Source organism: Canis lupus, chromosome X (genome assembly GCF_048164855.1).
Source record: "Canis lupus baileyi chromosome X, mCanLup2.hap1, whole genome shotgun sequence".
Classification (NCBI taxonomy): Eukaryota; Metazoa; Chordata; class Mammalia; order Carnivora; family Canidae; genus Canis; species Canis lupus.
In genome coordinates this window covers 121,621,305-121,640,319 of record NC_132876.1, presented here as the reverse complement: position 1 = coordinate 121,640,319, position 19,015 = coordinate 121,621,305, and the positions used below count along the sequence as shown (strand labels likewise).

Below are 19,015 nucleotides of genomic sequence, written 5' to 3'. Positions count from 1 at the left end.
TTTGGCCCAGGGCGCGATCCTGGAGACCCGGGATCGAATCCCACGTCGGGCTCCCGGTGCATGGAGCCTGCTTCTCCCTCTGCCTGTTGTGTCTCTGCCTCTCTCTATCATAAATAAAAAATGTTATCATAAATAAATTTTAAAAATGTTAAAAAAAAAAAAAAAAGACCCAGCCTCAGAGCAACTAGGTGGACCAGGAATTAGACGGTATTCACATATTTCTACAATTAAGTCACATGTGCAGGCCATGCGGACCCAGGTAGAAAGAACGTATAGATGTTTGAATGGAGGATTGGTCTGGAATTGGTTCATGACGGGTTGCAAGCCACCCAGCCACCAAGGAGGAGGTGGGATCTGAACACAGAGCTCGCCCTTCTTGGTTTCTCCATGGCCAGGAAGTGAGTTCTAAGGAGATCCCTTGTCAAAGCTCCGGAGTAGGTGTGTTCCTGTCTCTACCTTCTTCCTTCCACTGCTCCAGACCACCATGCTCCAAGTTCTGGGATTGGCTGGTACCGCTGCAGGCCTTGTTGATGGGTGTGGGAGCCACAGGAGGATCCTCGCTCCAGATCATCACATGCCCAGGTCTGGATTGGCCGCAGGCACCAGCTGATTATGCTCCCTGGCTGGGTGTGGGAGCCACAGAAGGATCCTAATTGGCTCTACACAGACCCATGATAAAGACCTGGACTCGGTAAACCTTGGTCCAGAAGGAGGGAATTCAAGGCAGACTGGTTCTGCTCGCCGTTCTCTACTCTGTGGCTCCAGCAAATCTGCCCTGCTACGTTACGTGTTATCGTAAGCCCATATTTCAGTGCAATAAATGAAAGCAGGCTGAGCATGACTTCATTCCAAAAATATGTCATAACTTATATCTCATCTTTTTTTTTTATTTATCTCTTATTTTCCTATCGTAAATAATATTAAAACAAATTTTTAGGCATTCATCTCTAGGAGCATTTAAAAATCATTTCATTAGGGACGCCTCGGTGGCTCAACGGTTGAGCATCTGCCTTCAGCTCAGGGCGTGATTCTGGGGTCCTGGGATCTAGGCCCGCATCAGGCTCCCTGCATGGAGTTTGCTTCTTCCTTTGTTTATGTCTCTCCCTCTCTCTGTGTCTCTCATGAATAAATAAATGAAATCTTTTTTTAAAAAAAATCACAGTATACGGGGATTCCTGGATGGCTCAGTGGTTTAGCGCTTCCTTCAGCCCAGGGTGTGATCCTGGAGACCCGGGATCGAGGCCCACATCGAGCTCCCTGCATGGAGCCTGCTTCTTCCTCTGCTTATGTCTCTGTCTCTCTCTCTCTCTCTGTGTCTCTCATGAACAAATAAATAAACTCTTTTTTAGAAAATAAAATAAACATTATTTTTAAATGGATTTCTTGAGAGAGAATTACTGGTTCAAAAGTCATGGATATTTAACATTTTTTTCACACATACTGTTTTACTGCTTTTCCAAAAACTTATATGCCAATTGATAAAAATGCCTACCAAAAGAAGTCATGCGTGCACATCCTCTTCAGCGCTAAATATTATTTTATTATGTCTCTGCTAATATTATCAGTAAAATGGTGTTTGCTTTTATTAAATTGCATTAATAACTCTTAAGAAAATTACCTGGGAAACTCTCAGAAAGACTTAGATCTGAATTCTGATTTTTCCTTTTACACACTGGGCAATTTAAGTAATGGATGAACCACTCCTGGCGTTATGTTTTCCATTTGTGACTTGGCACTTTAGAGAGCTATTAAGCGCACTCACTGATAGAAAATGCACAAGCTTTAGTGCAAAGTGTCTGCTGTAAAAAAAAAAAAAAAAAAAAAACTCATTCGCTGAATAACAACTAATATCATCTCCCTCACTATCATCATCATCATCACAAAAGTCACCATCATCGTCTTCATTGCTGTCACCATCACCGTCATCATTACCACCACCACCACCACCACCGTAATCACTATCACCATCATCAACTTTATCACCAAATCACTCATCATCATCACCATCATCATCACTCATCATCACTATCTTCATTGCTATCACCATGGCTACTCTCATCAAAATCATGACATCACCATTATCATCACCATCATGTTCATTATCACCTCCATCATAATCACCACCATCATCATCTTCATTTCCACCATCTTTTCTGACACTATTATCAAAATCATCATCTATTTTCTACTACTAGTAATACTACCTATATTTATTCATTTATGGGTTAGCTGTGCCCATGGGCCACTGTTCTATCAGCATTCTGTTTAAAATTTGTTTTTAAGGATCTTAGCTAACCATCTAACTGCCTACGAATCTACTTTGCAACTAGTTGCTCTTAGAGGTCCCTCCAGAAATTTACCTTGGTCTAGGCTATACAGACCATGGTTTCTTTAATGGGTTTCATTATTTTTTTTCCTAATGGCAGAAAGGAGTATTTGTTTATATTTGGTTTAATAAGGTTTCAGGTACAATTTTCTGAGGTCCTATTTATGACTATTTTTCATATCATTAGCCGTCATATAGAGTCCCATAAATATGACTATAATTCGCATACAAACATACCTTCTTATGACTATTATATGACAAAATCACATAATATCACCTTCACAGTCATTAAAATTCAAATTCTTGGGGCCCATCCTCAGAACTGATGAGTCAGTAGCAGCCTGAGTGGAGCCTGGGAGTCAACATATGAAAAAGTTCCTGGCTAGTTTGAGAATAATTGTGCTAAGGCCTGCAACTCTGGACTCTGTCATTCTGCGTATTCACTCGAAGATTCCCAAATGGCTTCATGAAGATTTCCCTTTACATCAAGGGTCAGCAAACTTTCTCTATAAAGGGCAGGATGATAAGTATTTTAGACTCTGTGGGCCATATGCCCTCTTTTGCAGCTATTTGACTCTGCCAGTGTACTGTGAAAGCAGCCACAGAAATTAGGCACATCCATGGGTAGGGTTGTGTTCCATTAACCTTTGTTGCAAAAACAGGCAGCAGCTTGACGGATTCAGCCTATGACTCATATTGTCCTCGCTCACTTCACATCTCTAAAAGGAAGTGAGGCCCTCTTTCAGCTGAACGTTTGTCCCTGTTGAGTTTCTCCATTTTTATAAGATCACATCTGCCAATAGTCTCTGTAGCTCGGGTGACGATGGGAGCATGCCACCATGCAATTAACTAACCACAGCAGTGGTTGTACTTTGGATGCTTGGCTAAGCCAACACTTCAAATTCACTTACTCAGTCTCCTAAACCATGCTCAGCCAAGAGAATCAACATTAACATCCGCCTCCAGGCTCCATGTTTGGCCACGCTGTCCCCTCCACCTGAATTCCCCCTAACCCACCACCAGGGTCAGCTGCTGTCCTTCAAAGTTCTCCTTCATGTATTCTGACCTCTGAGTCCAGAAACATGTTCCTCCCAGATGTTCCCACATCTCCCCAACATCACAGCACTGATTATACGAGATAGTAATCCTGGCTCATCGTCCATCCCACGTCTGTACGATCTGCAAGGGAAAGCACGGTACCACATTCAGCAAAGTGGCCAGACGGTGAGAACATGCTCCGGAAGTATTTGCTGAATGAATAAATTTATAAACCGCACTTAATGTCAGGGACTCCTACAGGAGGAAATGTTAGCAAACAGGCCAAAGAAATGCAATGAAGTAAGGGTACTGGTGGGGCCTACTTGCATTTACAGAGCTGCAAGAGAATTGAAGACCGGGTTTTACCACCATCCTGAGAACCCACCCACCTCAAATTCTCAGAGATGCCCAGGGAGCAGAAGAAGCCACTGAGTATGATGGGATTCTTAGAGAATTCCCTGCATGCCACCTTGTCGGCCATCTGTCCAGTGCCCTGTAATGCAACTATTACCAAGCTCTTCCCCCTGCTAAAGGCTTGGGCTGAAATTCGTTCATATGCAATTTCATTTCCCCTAAATCAACCCTCTAAATTGGGTACTTCTTCAGTAAACGTAACCCATTAGCTGCAATGCTTAGAAGAAATAGTAGACACAGTAGGTTACACCCTGTCCTAAACAGCTTGGTTCATTTCAGGGCAAGTTCTCTACCTGGGTTATAGCTCATGCTACCCCTGCTTTGCCACCAGAGACCAGGTTCCAGATCCAGACATCCCTCTGGAGTGCAGTACCCAAAGTGGTGCTGCCTCAGGGTTGTTTGAATATAAATTTCCTGATGTGCCAGACATTCCTGCCACTGCATCACTCTACATCACGAAGAGGGTCCCGATGCTTACAAAACAACAACGGCAACAGTTGATAAACAAGCTTTCCCAATTTCCCAATCCTGAGATTCTTCTTTTGAGCTGAAAAGAACGATCCTAGGTAACGTTTTTCTGCCCTTGAAGCCATTTCAGTCTTTGTCCGGTTACTATCCCAAATACGAGGGAGGGTAATGGATGTCAGTGGGTTTTGTCTGCTTAGCATCTGGTTTTCCTTTGGGGAGCTACCTTTCCTACATGGGCCCTAAGCTAGGTCTTCTTGGACTCACCCATCCCTGTCCTCATTCAGAAATTATGCTAAACCAGGCCATGCCAATCCAAGGGTGCTTTCCCCCTAGATATGGAGATTGGTTTGAGTCGGCCTGTGACCCCAGCTGGGCCAGTGGCATCATCTCAGGCCAATGTGCTTCTCTGAGCTCAAGAGTGATATCACAGGGAAATGCTGCTGAGCTTTTTTGTTTCCCCACATGGAAACAGCATCACAGGGAGACAAAAGAAAGCCAATGATAAACCAAAAGTGCCAGGTTACTAAGAGTGTTGATTCAGACCCAAATCCAGATGGCTTACAGCAACAGGAATTTATTGTCTCGGTGTTTAGTGGGACAGACGTCTGAAATTACAGAGGCAGCAGGGTTTGTTTCCTCTCTGGGGTCCGGGGGACAATGATGTCTCTCTCTCTCTCTCTCTCTCAGTTCTTAGTTTCTGCTGTTTCCCAGCAATCCTTGGTGGTCCCTGGCTTGTAGATCCATCTCTCGCATCTCTGCCTCCACCTTCACGTGGTGTTCTGTCCATGTATCTCTGTCTGTCTTCCTCCCTGTGTCTCCCCTTTTAAGGACACCAGTCGAAATGGATTTAGTGTCCTTTTTAATCCTGCATGACATCATCTTACCTTGATTACATCTGTAAAAACCCTATCTCCAAATAGACTGACATTCACAGGCACCAGGGATTAGGACTTCAAATATCCTTTTGAGGGGACACAGTTTAACCCATAATACGAGTCAACTCAAATACCCATTTACAAGAGATAAGTTTGAAGGATGAATAGCCACGATGTGGTCTGTAAACCTCTTTAAACTATTCTAAAAAAAATAAATAAAAAATAAAATAAAATAAAATATAAAATAAAATAAAATAAAAAATAAACTATTCTGATACCCTGCAGTCTTTGAACAACAATTTCAAATCTCATAGACCCCAGATTTCTCTCATAATATCTCCTCAGACATAATCTAAGTTCAATGATGATGATGTTGCTGTGGTTGACAGTGACGACCACAACAGTAACAATAACAACAAAGCCTTAAGTAGAAGAAAACGCTGGAGGAAGTTCATTTTCCCCTAAGTCTAGAGAAAGGCTTCTAAGATGATGATTCTTCTCATCTCAATTCTAACCTGTGAACTCTAATTAATTTCTTGGAAATGAGTCCATCGCCATTAAATCAAGTCATAGTCAATGGTATTTAAAAGCAGGAGATGTGCTGTTTCCTCAAAACTCCAAACCAATTAGCTTGTTGGCTGTTCTATCATGATTTTAAGCTGCCTTCCCTTGTAACACCTCTGGGGCTTGGAATTTTAGGGCAACATGCAGCAAACAGACTCTGGCCAGGCAACTGGTAAAGATTATGCAGTTAACATCCCGAGGGGGTATCTGAGCCACAGACGCAAATCCCTTCATCCCGGAGTGTGCAGTTTTTCAAAGCAAGTAGAGGGATACTGTTTTCTACCACTTTCTAAATCTTGTCATTCCCTAGGATACTACTTCTTTAAAAAATTAAGAGAACATGTGACTTTCAGGCACAACATATGTATAAGCCAAGAGCTTCATGCATTTGCAAAATCAAAAAAAAAAATCTAACATCAACTCTGGGTATATTGAGAACATATGTTGTGATGGAGAACAGATGCATGCCTATTGGTCGACATCAGCAGTCATCACTCACACCAAGTCCTCCCTGTGAGAGCCAATCAGTGGGCAGCCTACGCACAGTGAGCTAGGAAGGAGGATGGGAGAGTCTCAAAGGCACTTGCAGGAGGAAGTTAGACCTGTTTGAGGATGTTTGTAAAAGACTGCACAGAAAGGGCATACCCCCTTGTCTTCAACGATTTTCCAAGCAACAGAGTGAGAGAAAGAAGCATCCAGAATTGCTCCAGCTCTGTTGGTAGATTTCACACATATAGATCACCAACCCTTTCTAACAATGAAGTGATGAGCTCTCTCATAAAGCTGCCAAAAGTCTTTCTTGGCCATGTTCAAAAAACGGCCGCATGGCCAGGTGCTCCCCATTCATTCATTTGTGCTGTGCGTGCCCAGCGGGCAGACAATGCATTCATTCATTCATCCATCTCGGCAGCGTCCCCCTGCCTATAAAAGCTTTACAGCCTACTGGGTGTTTGCATATGTGTTCCATACCGCCTGCCTCTCCTCACTAGCCTGATAAAAGCAGGGACTTTGTTTTGTTTGCTATGGTCTTACTTTGTGAGTCTCAGCTTTGCTCGTACCCACGCTGGTTTGAGGGTGGTTCGGTGCAGGGAGGCATTGGGAATGCCAGGAGCCCCGGGGTGGTCCCTGGCAGCTCGGCTGTTGCTCCTTGTGTGTGTGCCTCTCTCTCCTGGGCGTCAGCTCCATGTGGGTGGTGTCCGAGAGGCAATGCCCAGAGCACAACAGATGCCCAGCAATCATTGCAGAAGGTGGAAAGCATTGAATAATTTCTAAAAAGTTCTACAGTCTACTGGGGGTATAGCCTTATAAAATAATGCTGGCATCAAAGCCCTAAGAACACACGGGAGGAGGCTGCATCTCTGCACAGGGCTTCAGAGTGTAAAGCATGAGACGTATGGCATCGCAGGAGACCGTGCATGTGACGACCCCTCCAGGTCCTCCCATGGGAAGCTCTTCCAAAATCTCTGATGGGCGTCCTACTTGGTTCCATCACTTACCCCAGCTAAACTTTAACAATGGTACTCAACATGCCAAAATCTCTTTCTTTAAAAAAAAATTTTTTTTAAAAAGGATGGGGGCACCTGGGGGGCTCGGTAGGTTAGGTGTCTGAGTTTGGCTCAGGTCTCGATCTCAGCCCCCGCGTGGGCTCCATGCTCAGCAGAAAGTCTGCTTCTCCCTCTCCCTCTGCCTCTGCCCCTCTCCTCTGTGCTTTCCCTCTCTCAAATAAATAAATAAAGTCTTCAGAAAAAAAAGGGTGAAATGCAAACAACTTGTAAAACGTGCTACAGTGGAATTTGATCTCATTATTATGTGATTTAAGCTCAAAAGGAAAGAACTAGTCTAAGTGGATATATTTCAAACATCTAAATTTTCTTAGGAGGGATGCAATTTTCTCTCTGTGGTTTGCTACTATTTTTTAATCTAAACTATTTTTAGATATGCAAAATTAATATAAGTGTATTTCATATTATCTGGATGGATACATTACAAAACAGTGACGAAGGTATTTCAGTAGATAAAAAATTGGGGGAAGACAGGCGCTTTTAATAAATTTTCTTTTTTTTTATTTTGGGAGATAAAAGTACATTTGAGTTTGATAAGAATAGGACCTTATATTCTTCGATTTAACCTCACCACACAGTCTGCTGAGAAGAAAAATGTGCATTAGAATTCCTTGGGATGGAATTCCAGTTATGAATCCTCCGATATCAAAAATATAGCAATGCAAAAAAACACCCAAGTGAGTGCTTTGCATGTTAGATTATCCTATCGATGCACCTTCCTATCATTTTGTTAGGTTTTATCTCTCCCTCCTCCCCATTTTTGCACTTTTTATGTCTTGGCCCAACTAGAGAAGCAATAAACAAGGAGCTTACCGTGGGGGACTCAGAAACCATTTCCTCGCCACACAACATTTGTGCGTATGCCTTGTGTATGTGTGTCAGGCTCAGTGGGAAACTTTCCATTGTGGATCTTCAATGCAACACATCAACTTACAGATTGTTTTACTTTTTTATTTTTTCTTCTTGAAATCCTAGAGAACTCCCTGAATTCTTCTGCCCACTGATCCTTTCTGAAATTCGAGTTTTGCTGGGGCTCATTCATTTTGCAAGCAAAGAGCTTCCAGTTCCTTGTATCACCACTTGGACTGGCTCAATGCCTTGTATACGGTAAGTGCAAAGAGTCATTTTTCAATCAATGATTTTTATTGTTTTATTTTTTTCAAATCAATAATTTTTAAGTGAATCTGCTAAGAAGGCTCTAAAGAGAGTATGGATTGAAAGAGAGAAGAAAAGACAAAGAGTCAGAGTTGAGATCAGGAGATTATAATTGAGTACATGGCGTGAGTTGGGATGAAAAGTCAACTCATAGCAGGTGGATGGGATGTTAGGTGAATACTGGGTGTTCACTCTGGGACGGAGTGAGGATTAGGTCCCAAAAGAGATGAAGCAGATGTAGCTGAAGACACCAATTTAAGGAAGAATGAGTTAACAAACATTTTCATATCTTGTGGAAACACATCACAAAAAGCTCCTTTGCTTAAGAAGAGCCAAAAGCGGTGTTCCAGCTTTTTTGACGGGAATACCCTCTCCCCACACGGCAAACCCAAGTATTGTGCTCATGACCCCATTCACAGCAAACAAGAGGGTGGGTGTTTTGCTTAACTGAGATGTCCGAGGGCTTAGGAATTCAGAGAGGAGGGGGCAGGATAGTAGTTCCCACATTCAATTGGACATTTCCAGAAACCATACCGCACTTGATCTTAATTCAACTGTGGATATCTGTTGTTGGCTTTCCTCCAACACCTTACACACACACACACACACACACACACACACACACACACACCATACAGCTTCACTTATCCAAATATCCAAAATAGTCAACTATGCAAAATCTAACAGGGGATTTTTTTTTTTCCCCCTTTAAAAAAAAATCTGCTCCCATGTTGTGGAAACCTATTTTTCTGAACCTAACATAGAACAATCCGATTGAATTAATAAAATAGAGATTCCTCGTCTTGATGTATCTTAACAAGTATTAGTGGTGGAAGAGACCACTCAGATGTCCCCCCAGCTTGTCGCCTGTGAGTTCAGTATGTGATTTGGAGGTCTGATTTATTTATGTAGGGCCATTGCTTTGCATCTCACGCATCTGTGGTCCTTGAATCCAAAACTAAGGAAATCTCGGCTTCTGGTCACTTTTGCTACGATTTGGATGTCAGTGTACCAAGGAGAAGGGTTCTCACAGAGGAGGGAATGTGAAACAAACCCAGTACGAAAACAGCCCGCTTTAGGAGAATGAAAACACATGGTGGGAAGGCTAGGAGCTACTCCCAACCATCCTACCCAAGAAACTGAATCTTCCAGTGAACGATCACGTAAGATTAATATTAAATTCACGTGAAATTAAATGTGAGACCTATTGATCTTTTTCAATTCATAATTTTTCTTATAATTCTATTGTTAGTCATACTTTACAATTCTACAGAGGCTTACTCCAAAGTTGCTCTAACCTAAACAGTCAGGGGAGGTATACCAGTCGTATTATTATTACTAATAGCTGAGGTTACTAAACACTGAGAAGGTTTAATGTCTCAGCCAAGACAATATGGAAAATAAACGACCGTGTCCAAACTAGCAGTATCGCTTGGCAACAAATAAAGCTATCCGGTGTCCTTGGAGGTAAGAATGAACAAGTAAATAACGAGCAAATTGTCGAAAATGGACAGATTCTAGGTGGCCAGTCGCATGCCCAGTTTCCATCTTAAACGTTTTTGTTCTGTTTTTTGCCTTTTTTTTTGTAATATTGTTTATGATATGCACCATATGGCAAGTCGGGTTTTTAACACATTCTACATAATGGAGACTTGTTCTAATTGTGAGAAACATCTAAGTTGCAAATGGGATGGAGTTACAGTTCATCGGATGGAAAACAAGGAATCATTCTCTTCTTAGGGAGTGACTTTGCTACATTTTCCAAACAAGCATAACTCATGCCACCGAAATAGTATTTCCTAAACATATATAATTCCTTAACCCTCAATAAGGGTATGATTCTATGTTCCAATGGGCGAGATCTTCTAAGCTGGCGGAGAAATGCGTGTTATCAGAAATCCACACCAGTTTAACCTTCTTCACAAAATATTGAATTCCACTCAATGAATCCTTGTCAGGCCGATATTTGTCTAATAAATCTCTCATAATTATCTTCCCTTACAAGCTACGTCTATAAAACGTCAAACATCCGGGTGACACATGAAAATGGCAATCGTTGAATTGTTTTCACATAGTTGCAAGCTGATGTTGACTGGTTAAAACATCTGTCTCATTGTGTTAACTCACTTAAGTTTTACTGTGTCACCTGGATTTTGTCACTATCTGCATACAATTGGACTATCTGGGCCTTGATGAGAAGAGAAAGGAAATTAATTTCTCCTTTATCTCACATAAAGAGAGGAGTAGTATTGTCTTTGGATGTTCTAAGGCATTCTTCCAAGAAATGAATTTTAATGCTTTCTTGATGATTAATTTCTGTAACTCACATAGGATGCTGGAAATTCATTTCACAAGTGAGGCTGAAAATGACAAAGCTCAGGAATAAAGCAGAGTGGAATAATTTCTCTGCTCTTTTAAAAAATTATATTTCCTTTTACTAAAGTCATAGTACTGTCAGAAATGATGGTCCCTTGATCCTATTCCTCCAGCTGACCTGTCCAGGACTACGGTCAATAATTATGTTATAGATAATAAACATATATTAGGCATGGGATTAATATTTGCATTAGACCCCATATGCACATGCAGTTTCGCTGATATGTTCTGCTTCCTTTTTTGACGATTAATTATGTTCCACTAACATGGGACCACTGAGTGGTTACGTGTGCAGGATACGAGGGTAAGCACTTTATATGGATTAAGGCCTTAACCTCCCAGCGCATCTCAGTCATACACACAGCAAAATGCGAGACTCATACAAGCTCAGCAACCTAAAAAAACAAAACAAAACAAAACAAGCCCAGCAACCTGCCTACAGTCCCTCAGCTGCTAAGGGGACAAATTTTGAATCCAGGCAGGCACGTGCTTAGGGCTATTCCTCCAAGCTCAGCCAGAGGAGGGAATCAAGAATCAAATTTACATTACAAAGCATGAAGAATAAAAAAAAAAAAAAAAAAAAAAAAGCATAACGAATCACTTTGCCCAGAGCAGATCAGATCTTGAGGTCAAGAGAGGAAGAGCAAGGAGCCCAAAATATTTTGCTACCATGGGTGCAAGCAGGACCAGAAGCCATTTAGAGGTCCGGCCGTCGTCGTGCGTGAGATTTAATGGACATAAAAGGACAATTTGGATGTTTTGCTGTAGGTCATTCATTGACATGGACTCTGGAAATTAGTTTTAGATGCCTGGGTAAATTTAAATGGTCTCTTTATGATGTCCCTGTGCAAAATCACTGTATTTCCTAAATATGGCTTTTAGTAGGATTTGCCCTAACACTACACTAACACGGTGAACAAAAAGACTGGGTACGTACACTATAAGGTTAATGCCTCAAAGCTGCAAAGTGTCTCCCCACAAACTGGGGCCTGCATGGTCTCCTTGGCAGGCATGTGCAGGAGCAGCAAATTTTAACTACCGGGCATTAAGGTAAAAGTGTTTTTTCAATCATACTTGAGGTTGAAAGGGAAGCAAAGAAGAGTCTCTAATGGGAAGGGGTTCAGAAGGCTCGAAGCAAACACAATTTTTTGGCCATTTCTTTGTTTTCACTGAGGGTAGAGACTACCGTGCATTTCAAATAGTGCTGTTAACACTAGGCCGCAAACATGAGCGCTTCGGAGGCAGCCAATGGGTATGACCCTACAGCTTCATAGATCAGAGCTTGCACGGGGCTAAAATGAAGGTGGTGAGCTGGGTTATGCGGCTTCCTGGGCCCCTGGGGAGAATCCATCTCCTGGTCTTTTCGACCTTCTAGAAGCTGCCCACACAGTTCTCACATCCTGGCTATATCCCATCCCCAAAGTCAGAAAGCTCAGCTGGGTCCTTATTACACAGCTGCATTCTGGCTCTGATGTGTTTTATCTTTCTGTTCCACAATTGAGGGGCTTTGTAATCAAATACTGGGCCCCTCCAGGTAATCCAACATATACCCCCTTTACTGTCAAGTCAACTGATAAGCACATATAAATACACCTGCTATCTAAATTCATTCCCCTTTACCACGGAAGGCCAGAGAGTAACAGCTTCCAGGGATGAGAATGGAGGCCTCTTTGGGGAGGCCATGTTCTGCCTACAGTGTGTGGCTCCCCAAATTAGGAGTTCTCATGTCTGTTGTAATCGTAACATCTAAAGCATGCCTGGCACATAGAAGAGCCTCAGAAGTATTTTTGGCAGTCAAGTGAAGTTGTGCCTGCACATCGCCCACGCTCTCTGAGGGATGCAGAAAGATAAATCTAAAAAACTGAAGTATCAAAGTGGAATTCTGAACTCCGAATACCCAATATTGCTGCGTACGCCGTTAAATAAATGCATGGATATAAACTAAGCCCATAAAGGGAGGGCTTTGGAGGAATCAGTACGATGCCATCATTTCAATGTGTTATTAAGGACGGGGAGTTGATTTCATTAAGTGAATAACCAATAATTAAATAGCTAAAGCTCCACACTGATTCTCAAATGGATGCAAGTATTTAAAAGAAAGAGAGAGAGAGAGAGAGGATGGGAGGAAGGGAGGATAGAAAGATGGAAGGAAGGAAGGAAGGAAGGAAGGAAGGAAGGAAGGAAGGAAAAGAAAGAAAGAAAGAAAGAAGAAAGAAAGAAAGAAAGAAAGAAAGAAAGAAAGAAAGAAAGAAAGAAAGAAAGAAAGAAAGAAAGAAAGAAAGAAAGAAAGAAAGAAAGAAAGAAAGAAAGAAAGAAAAAGAAAGAAAAGAAAAAAAAAGAAGAAAGAAAACCAAAAAACTCCTGCCCCAACAGGCTGTGATTTGTAGTTTGTACAAACTTGGAAGCATCTACCTTCACTCACCAGCAAAATTCCAATATTTATATATTGTAGGAAAACAGATTCCACCTTTCAGGCCCTATTGGGTTCCTGATTCTCCTGTCAAGACCCCGCAAGATACGATAGGCAAACACACTCTGAAAAACCTGGGAATGTAAACAGGTGGCACTGGGTTTATTTGAACGGTTCGACTACTTTTCCACTGGGGAGCATTTTTCACAGTTTTCTTTTTTTTTTTTTTTTCACATTTTTTTATTCCTAAATTCCTATTCAGTGCTGAACCGCAATGAAATGGCCAAATTGTTTATGGTTTCGAGCCACACAGTTGCACCTCTGCGGTGGTTCTGTAATCAGGGAGCTTACTGGTTTCTCTCCGCAGGCGGTCTCCTTGGGCCCAACCTGTCCGGGAATGCAGGGGGCGCAGGGACGGGGCCTTGGAAAGCCACCAGCTCCTACACACCCGCAGGTCAGGGATCGTGGGAGAGAAATTTTGATATTTTATCCTTTTTCGTTCTCCTGGTTCTTTTCCACTTCTCCTTCTTTTAATTTTTAATTTTATTATTTTTTTATTTGCATAGCTCATGACCCAGGTGGCTTCTGAAGTGAGGCATAGTGCTCACTGGTTGTGGGTACAGTCGGCTTTCCCCAGACCCATGCCCAAGGCATGCTGTGTGCAATTACGGCATCCAAGGGCCACGTTCACTCCTTGGCATCACATTCGGACCCAGACTTTGCAGGACAGTTGTGCGGTCTATTACCATAACCACCACGGCCACCCTCCAGAGGCAGCTGATACAACAAAATGCCATCTTTCCATTCCTTTCTGTGGGTGTTCTCGGGATCTCGGTAACCAACAACCGCGGCCTGCTGTTCCATGACACGTTACTGGAGCTACCTTTTAGCATTTCCATGGAGAAAGCACAATACGGCAGGTCCTGCACAACTTTGGAGGTTGTGGGTAACATAATCGCTTGTTTCAGGCCATCCACTGAAAAATCATCCTCCGAGGATTAAAGGGAAATAAAACAAACAAAATGAAATTTCTCCCCTAAAAGTTACAAAGGACACACTTTCATTTCTACCGTAGACAGATGTCTATGACTCCTGTAAATCACTTCTTTTAATTCCAGCAAGATTTACATTCCAGGCTTTTCTCTTTCCTTGTCTAAAAATAGCATATGCAAATGGTAAATGAGAAATGTGTTCACATTGTAGTATGACTTTGGTTAGCCTTTATAAATTTTTTTTTCATCTGAAATGTACACAGAGAAGGAGATAATAAAATTTTACTACCATTGGATTAAATTAATAAATCAAACATTATTGGTTTTTTTTTTTTTACCAGATTTTCACTGCTGTGTTATTGAAAACAAAGGGGCCATTTCGTTCAAGCAAGCACACTATTTCCTAATGTAGCTAGAATCATCGAAGGACACACATTTTCCATTGGATTTCTGTGACTATTGTGAGGAAACAAGGTGTTAGCAACACAGATTCTAAACAATGAACTCCAACCATTTCATGAAATGGAAATACCCCTTGCTTCTATATTTAAAATAATCAGCACTTTTTCTTTCAAGACTCAATAGGAAGGAAGGAAGGAAGGAAGGAAGGAAGGAAGGAAGGAAGGAAGGAAGGAAGGAAGGAAGGGAAAAAAAAGAAAAGAGAGAGAGAGAAGGGGAAAAAAAGGTAAAATCTTAAGTCATTAAAGCAAAAGAAACTGCCTTATAATCTTCAGTTTGCTAACTTGAGCATGACAATGTTCTTAATTCTATTGTTTTCTATAGATTTCATTTTCCTGTTGGATGAATGCAGGTATAATATGTAGCACTATATGCTGACACCGGTGGCCAATTGCCAGTAGTCACTGTAACCCCGCTAAAAAGGCCACGGATGACTATAATGAAGCCATTAATTACAGCATTGTCCATTTCCTAGATGCTCCATAAATACAACTGTAATGATTTACAGGTTAGGGTAACGGCTGCATTCAGAATATGAAAAAATAAATAAATAAACGGGTTGTAGAAGAAACAAATCACGCACAGGACATTCTACAGGCCTCCCGCCAAATCTGACAGCGAGTGGGCAGGTGCGGTCTTCTGTTTAAATAAAGTACTTACCATCCTCCGTGGGCACGTAGATGTTTAAATAGAGGCAGTCTTCATTTTGGTCTTGAACGTAGGTCATTAAAGTATCCAAATTGGCCGTAAACCAGATGGGCAGCATATCGTGCAACAAAGACCTCTCGTCCAGGTGTTGGGGGCACACGGCCGCGAACTGGGTGGCATTTCGGACTCCAGTCCACGAGGACGGGGGTTCTGGGGGCTGAAACCTCCTCTCTCCGGTGGGAGGCGAGGCGTACGGGACCCCCAGGTATTGCTCCACTGGACCCAAAATCTCATTGGGCAATGGTGTTCTTAGGCCTCGGATTTTGCCATAATTTGTGTTGACGACTGGATACTGTGCTTGGCTGTCAATGAGCGTGAACCGAATGGCAAGTGCGGTTATCCACAGGAGGACGTTGGAGTTCAACATGACGCAGACTGGGGTGAAGAACACTGGCAGCCATAACAGTCCCTTGGGTCTCGACATTGTTCACTGCCACATCCGCAGGGGCCTGGGGGACACAACTCCAAGCAAATGAAGCCGCGAAGCGAGCCTGCGGACAGAGAGGGCTTTCCGGGGAGCCGAGGACCCAGGACAGGAGCCTCCGGGATGGGTCATAGACAGAGCCCGAGGTTAAGAACAAAGCCAGCTGTTTCCTCGGCAGCCCATTGCGAGAGAGGGCAGCCCTCTCTTGGTCCTGGAAGTGAATTCCAGCAAGTGTGAGGCTCCAAGGACGCGGTGACCATCCGACGCCTCCCAAGGCTGAGGATTCCTTAGGAACAGTCCGAGGCCCAGCAGTCCGCCTAATGGGGAAAGAAAGCAGATGAGGACAATGAAGCCAAGGGAAGCCATGCGACCCCATCTGCTCCGTGCAACCCTCAACATCTCCCCATGACAGTCTCATTCACTGATGAATCTGCCTACCCATGTCCTCACGTGGTAGATTCTGGCAAGAACACGACTTGCCTTAATTCTTGGTCGGCTCCCCGTTACCTGGAATGTTGCACCACATTTAGAAAACATGCAACAAGTCTCCGTTGAGTTGACAAACAAAAATTATACATCTCATTCAGATGACGGTAATGATGTCGCCCAACGTCAGTCTTATTTACAAAGGCCGGCCACTCAGTGGTAGGTACCCCCCAAAACGATGTCTCTCAAATGTCTAAGGAAACTGCCACTTTTCCCTAAGGGGATATGGATGGAGCCTATCAAAGGTTTGGAGTATGAGAAAAGGAGACGCGGGGGACCAGGCCAAACTGGCTTTATGACATGCGGATACATATCAGCTACGCAAAACAAGCATGACCTTATGGAAAAGGTGTAGGCTCTGGATTCTAAACCTTTTCGGGCTACTCAGTGGCACATACCTTTAGGCTACACACAGCGTCAGCCTGAAACTGCAGTTTCTCATAAAACCTGAGCAAGACGGTACATGGCGAGTACCTGCTGCAGTGCTTGTCCTCCCAGGGTATCATTCATAATATTAAAAAGCATTGATAGGGCCATCCCGATCTCCACGTAAGCCATCCACCTTAAACCTTTCACCCCGCAGCCCATTTTCTTTATTTTCGTTTGTTTTTGCTGCTTCCTTTAAAAGCTGATGGTACACCTGAGTTACCCTCCTGTTGAGTGTGACCTCCTAGACCTGTCTCAATATGGACCATAGGACTCTCACGAGGTAAGTCATTCCTCTTAGGACAGTAAAGAATGCTGTGCATGGGGCAGCCCGGGTGGCTCAGTGGTTTAGCGCCGCCTTCAGCCCGGGACCTGATCCTGGAGACCCGGGATCAAGTCCCACATCGGGCTCCCTGCATGGAGCCTGCTTCTCCCTCTGCCTGTGTCTCTGCCTCTCTTTCTTTCTCTGTATCTCTCATGAATAAATAAATAAAATCTTAAAAAAAAAAAAGAATGCTGCGCACGAGTGGGAGCGTATTGCTCATGATCCATGAGGGATGGAAAACATGACATTAAGTGTTGCAAACAGTATACATTTAAATAGAGCGTTCCTCAACTCGAAAACGGACAAACGCAAAAGATATTCTGGGTGATTCAGAGTATTTCTGGGGTTGAGTATAATTACACATTTCATTTAAGTGGACAGTTGAGTAGAATACATCAATAAGCTCTTTGGTTTTTTGTTTTGGGTTTTTTTTTTTTTTTTTTGCTTTTTGTTTTAATGAAACCTATTAGAGATGGATCTGTCACGGAGCTATACACCTCTGGGGGAAATCCATAGCCCATGACCTCCTGGGCCAAGTCCATCAGACCTGAATGAAAATGCCCTCGAACTCTGGGTTGTAATGTCGAAAGTGAAAAATACCATCACACCAAATGTTGGGTGTATGTGTTTGCTTCTATCTTTGAATTCTGCTGTAGACAACGTTTGGATTTCTGCCACACGGAGATCCAATTTCTGAATAATTAGGAGGCAGACAAGAACAAGAAAGGGGTGATGACATGTTTGGAATCTTTCTGTTTTCCTGAAAGCCCTTCTGCTTCTGAACCAACATTAGCTGTTCCTTCTGGAGCCTCCCTGGCGATAAAAGGAGACGCCATGGATTTGGGATTCTGAAAGACCTGGGTCTTCAGATGCCACCTCTGTGAGCTGAGGAACTGAGCCCACCAGCCTGGACTTGACGTAAATGGTGTGTCATGCCTTCCTCATGGGGTGTGGAGAGCAGGAATGAGGCAATATGCAGAGGTGGAGGGCAGACACATTGCCCACTCTATAAACCCAAGGTGCTGGGATGTTGAACGTGGATGCGCTCAAAAGAACCATACGTACAGAGACAACATGCACAGGCTCTGAAGTCAGCCAGGTGTTGGTGCTGAGCAAGTCTAGAGCAAGGAATTTACATTCTTTGTGTCTCCCTTTACTGATCTGTTTATAACTGTTTAAGAATCAAACGAGATTGGGACGCCTGGGTGGCTCAATGGTTGAGCATCTACCTTCAGGTCAGGTCGTGACCCCGGAGTCCCGGGATTGAGTCCCACATTGGGCTCCCTGTGAGGAGCCTGCTTCTCCCTCTGCCTGTGTCTCCGCCTCTCTCTCTGAGTCTTTCATGAATGAATGAATGAATGAATAAATGAATAAATAAATAAATAAATAAATAAATAAATAAATAAATAAATAAATTTTTTTTTAAAAAAGAATGAAATGAGGTCGTCCACATGAGGCAGCACACAGTCCCTGGAACACAGAGCTTAGTAAAGGTAGGACTTAAAGGTTGATGGGTTTATGCCAAGACCTACAAGGTGGGATCCCTGGGTGGCGCAGTGGTTTGGCGCCTGCCTTTGGCCCAGGGCGCGATCCTGGAGACCCGGGATCGAATCCCATGTCGGGCTCCCAGTGCATGGAGCCTGCTTCTCCCTCTGCCTGTGTCTCTGCCTCTCTCTCTCTGTGTGTGTGACTATCATAAATAAATAAATAAATAAATAAATAAATAAATAAATAAATAAATAAATAAAAAGACCTACAAGGTTGGTTCCACTGGGAATTCTGGCCCACTCAATAGTTCTCCAACTCGATATGGATGAAAGTACCCACAAACCACAAAAACATTAAGAGTGCACAAGGGTGGGCCACCCCTAGCCTTCATGCTGAGTCCAATGATCAAGCCTCTCCTCTGGCCATATCTACCTCCTCACAGGGTTCTGAGGGCCAGAGAGAGATCATGGGCCAACAGGACCCCAGAGAAGGTGCCCAGGGGCGTGTGAGCCTTTTCTA

The 19,015-nt window shown here is 43.1% G+C and overlaps 1 protein-coding gene across 11 annotated transcripts in view; it reads right to left on the bottom strand.

The window, feature by feature from the left end:
* Positions 1-19,015, bottom strand: part of LOC140628113 (neuroligin-4, X-linked) — a 330,655-nt gene that overhangs the window by 234,369 nt on the left and 77,271 nt on the right. For all 11 annotated transcript variants that reach the window (XR_012026510.1, XR_012026509.1, XR_012026511.1 and 8 more), the window contains one exon: positions 15,300-16,088. Coding sequence is in view for 8 of the 11 variants with exons in the window: in XM_072817068.1 (XP_072673169.1) it covers positions 15,300-15,771 (472 nt within the window). In the remaining 3 variants the exon portion in view is untranslated. The remainder of the gene's footprint in view (positions 1-15,299; positions 16,089-19,015) is intronic.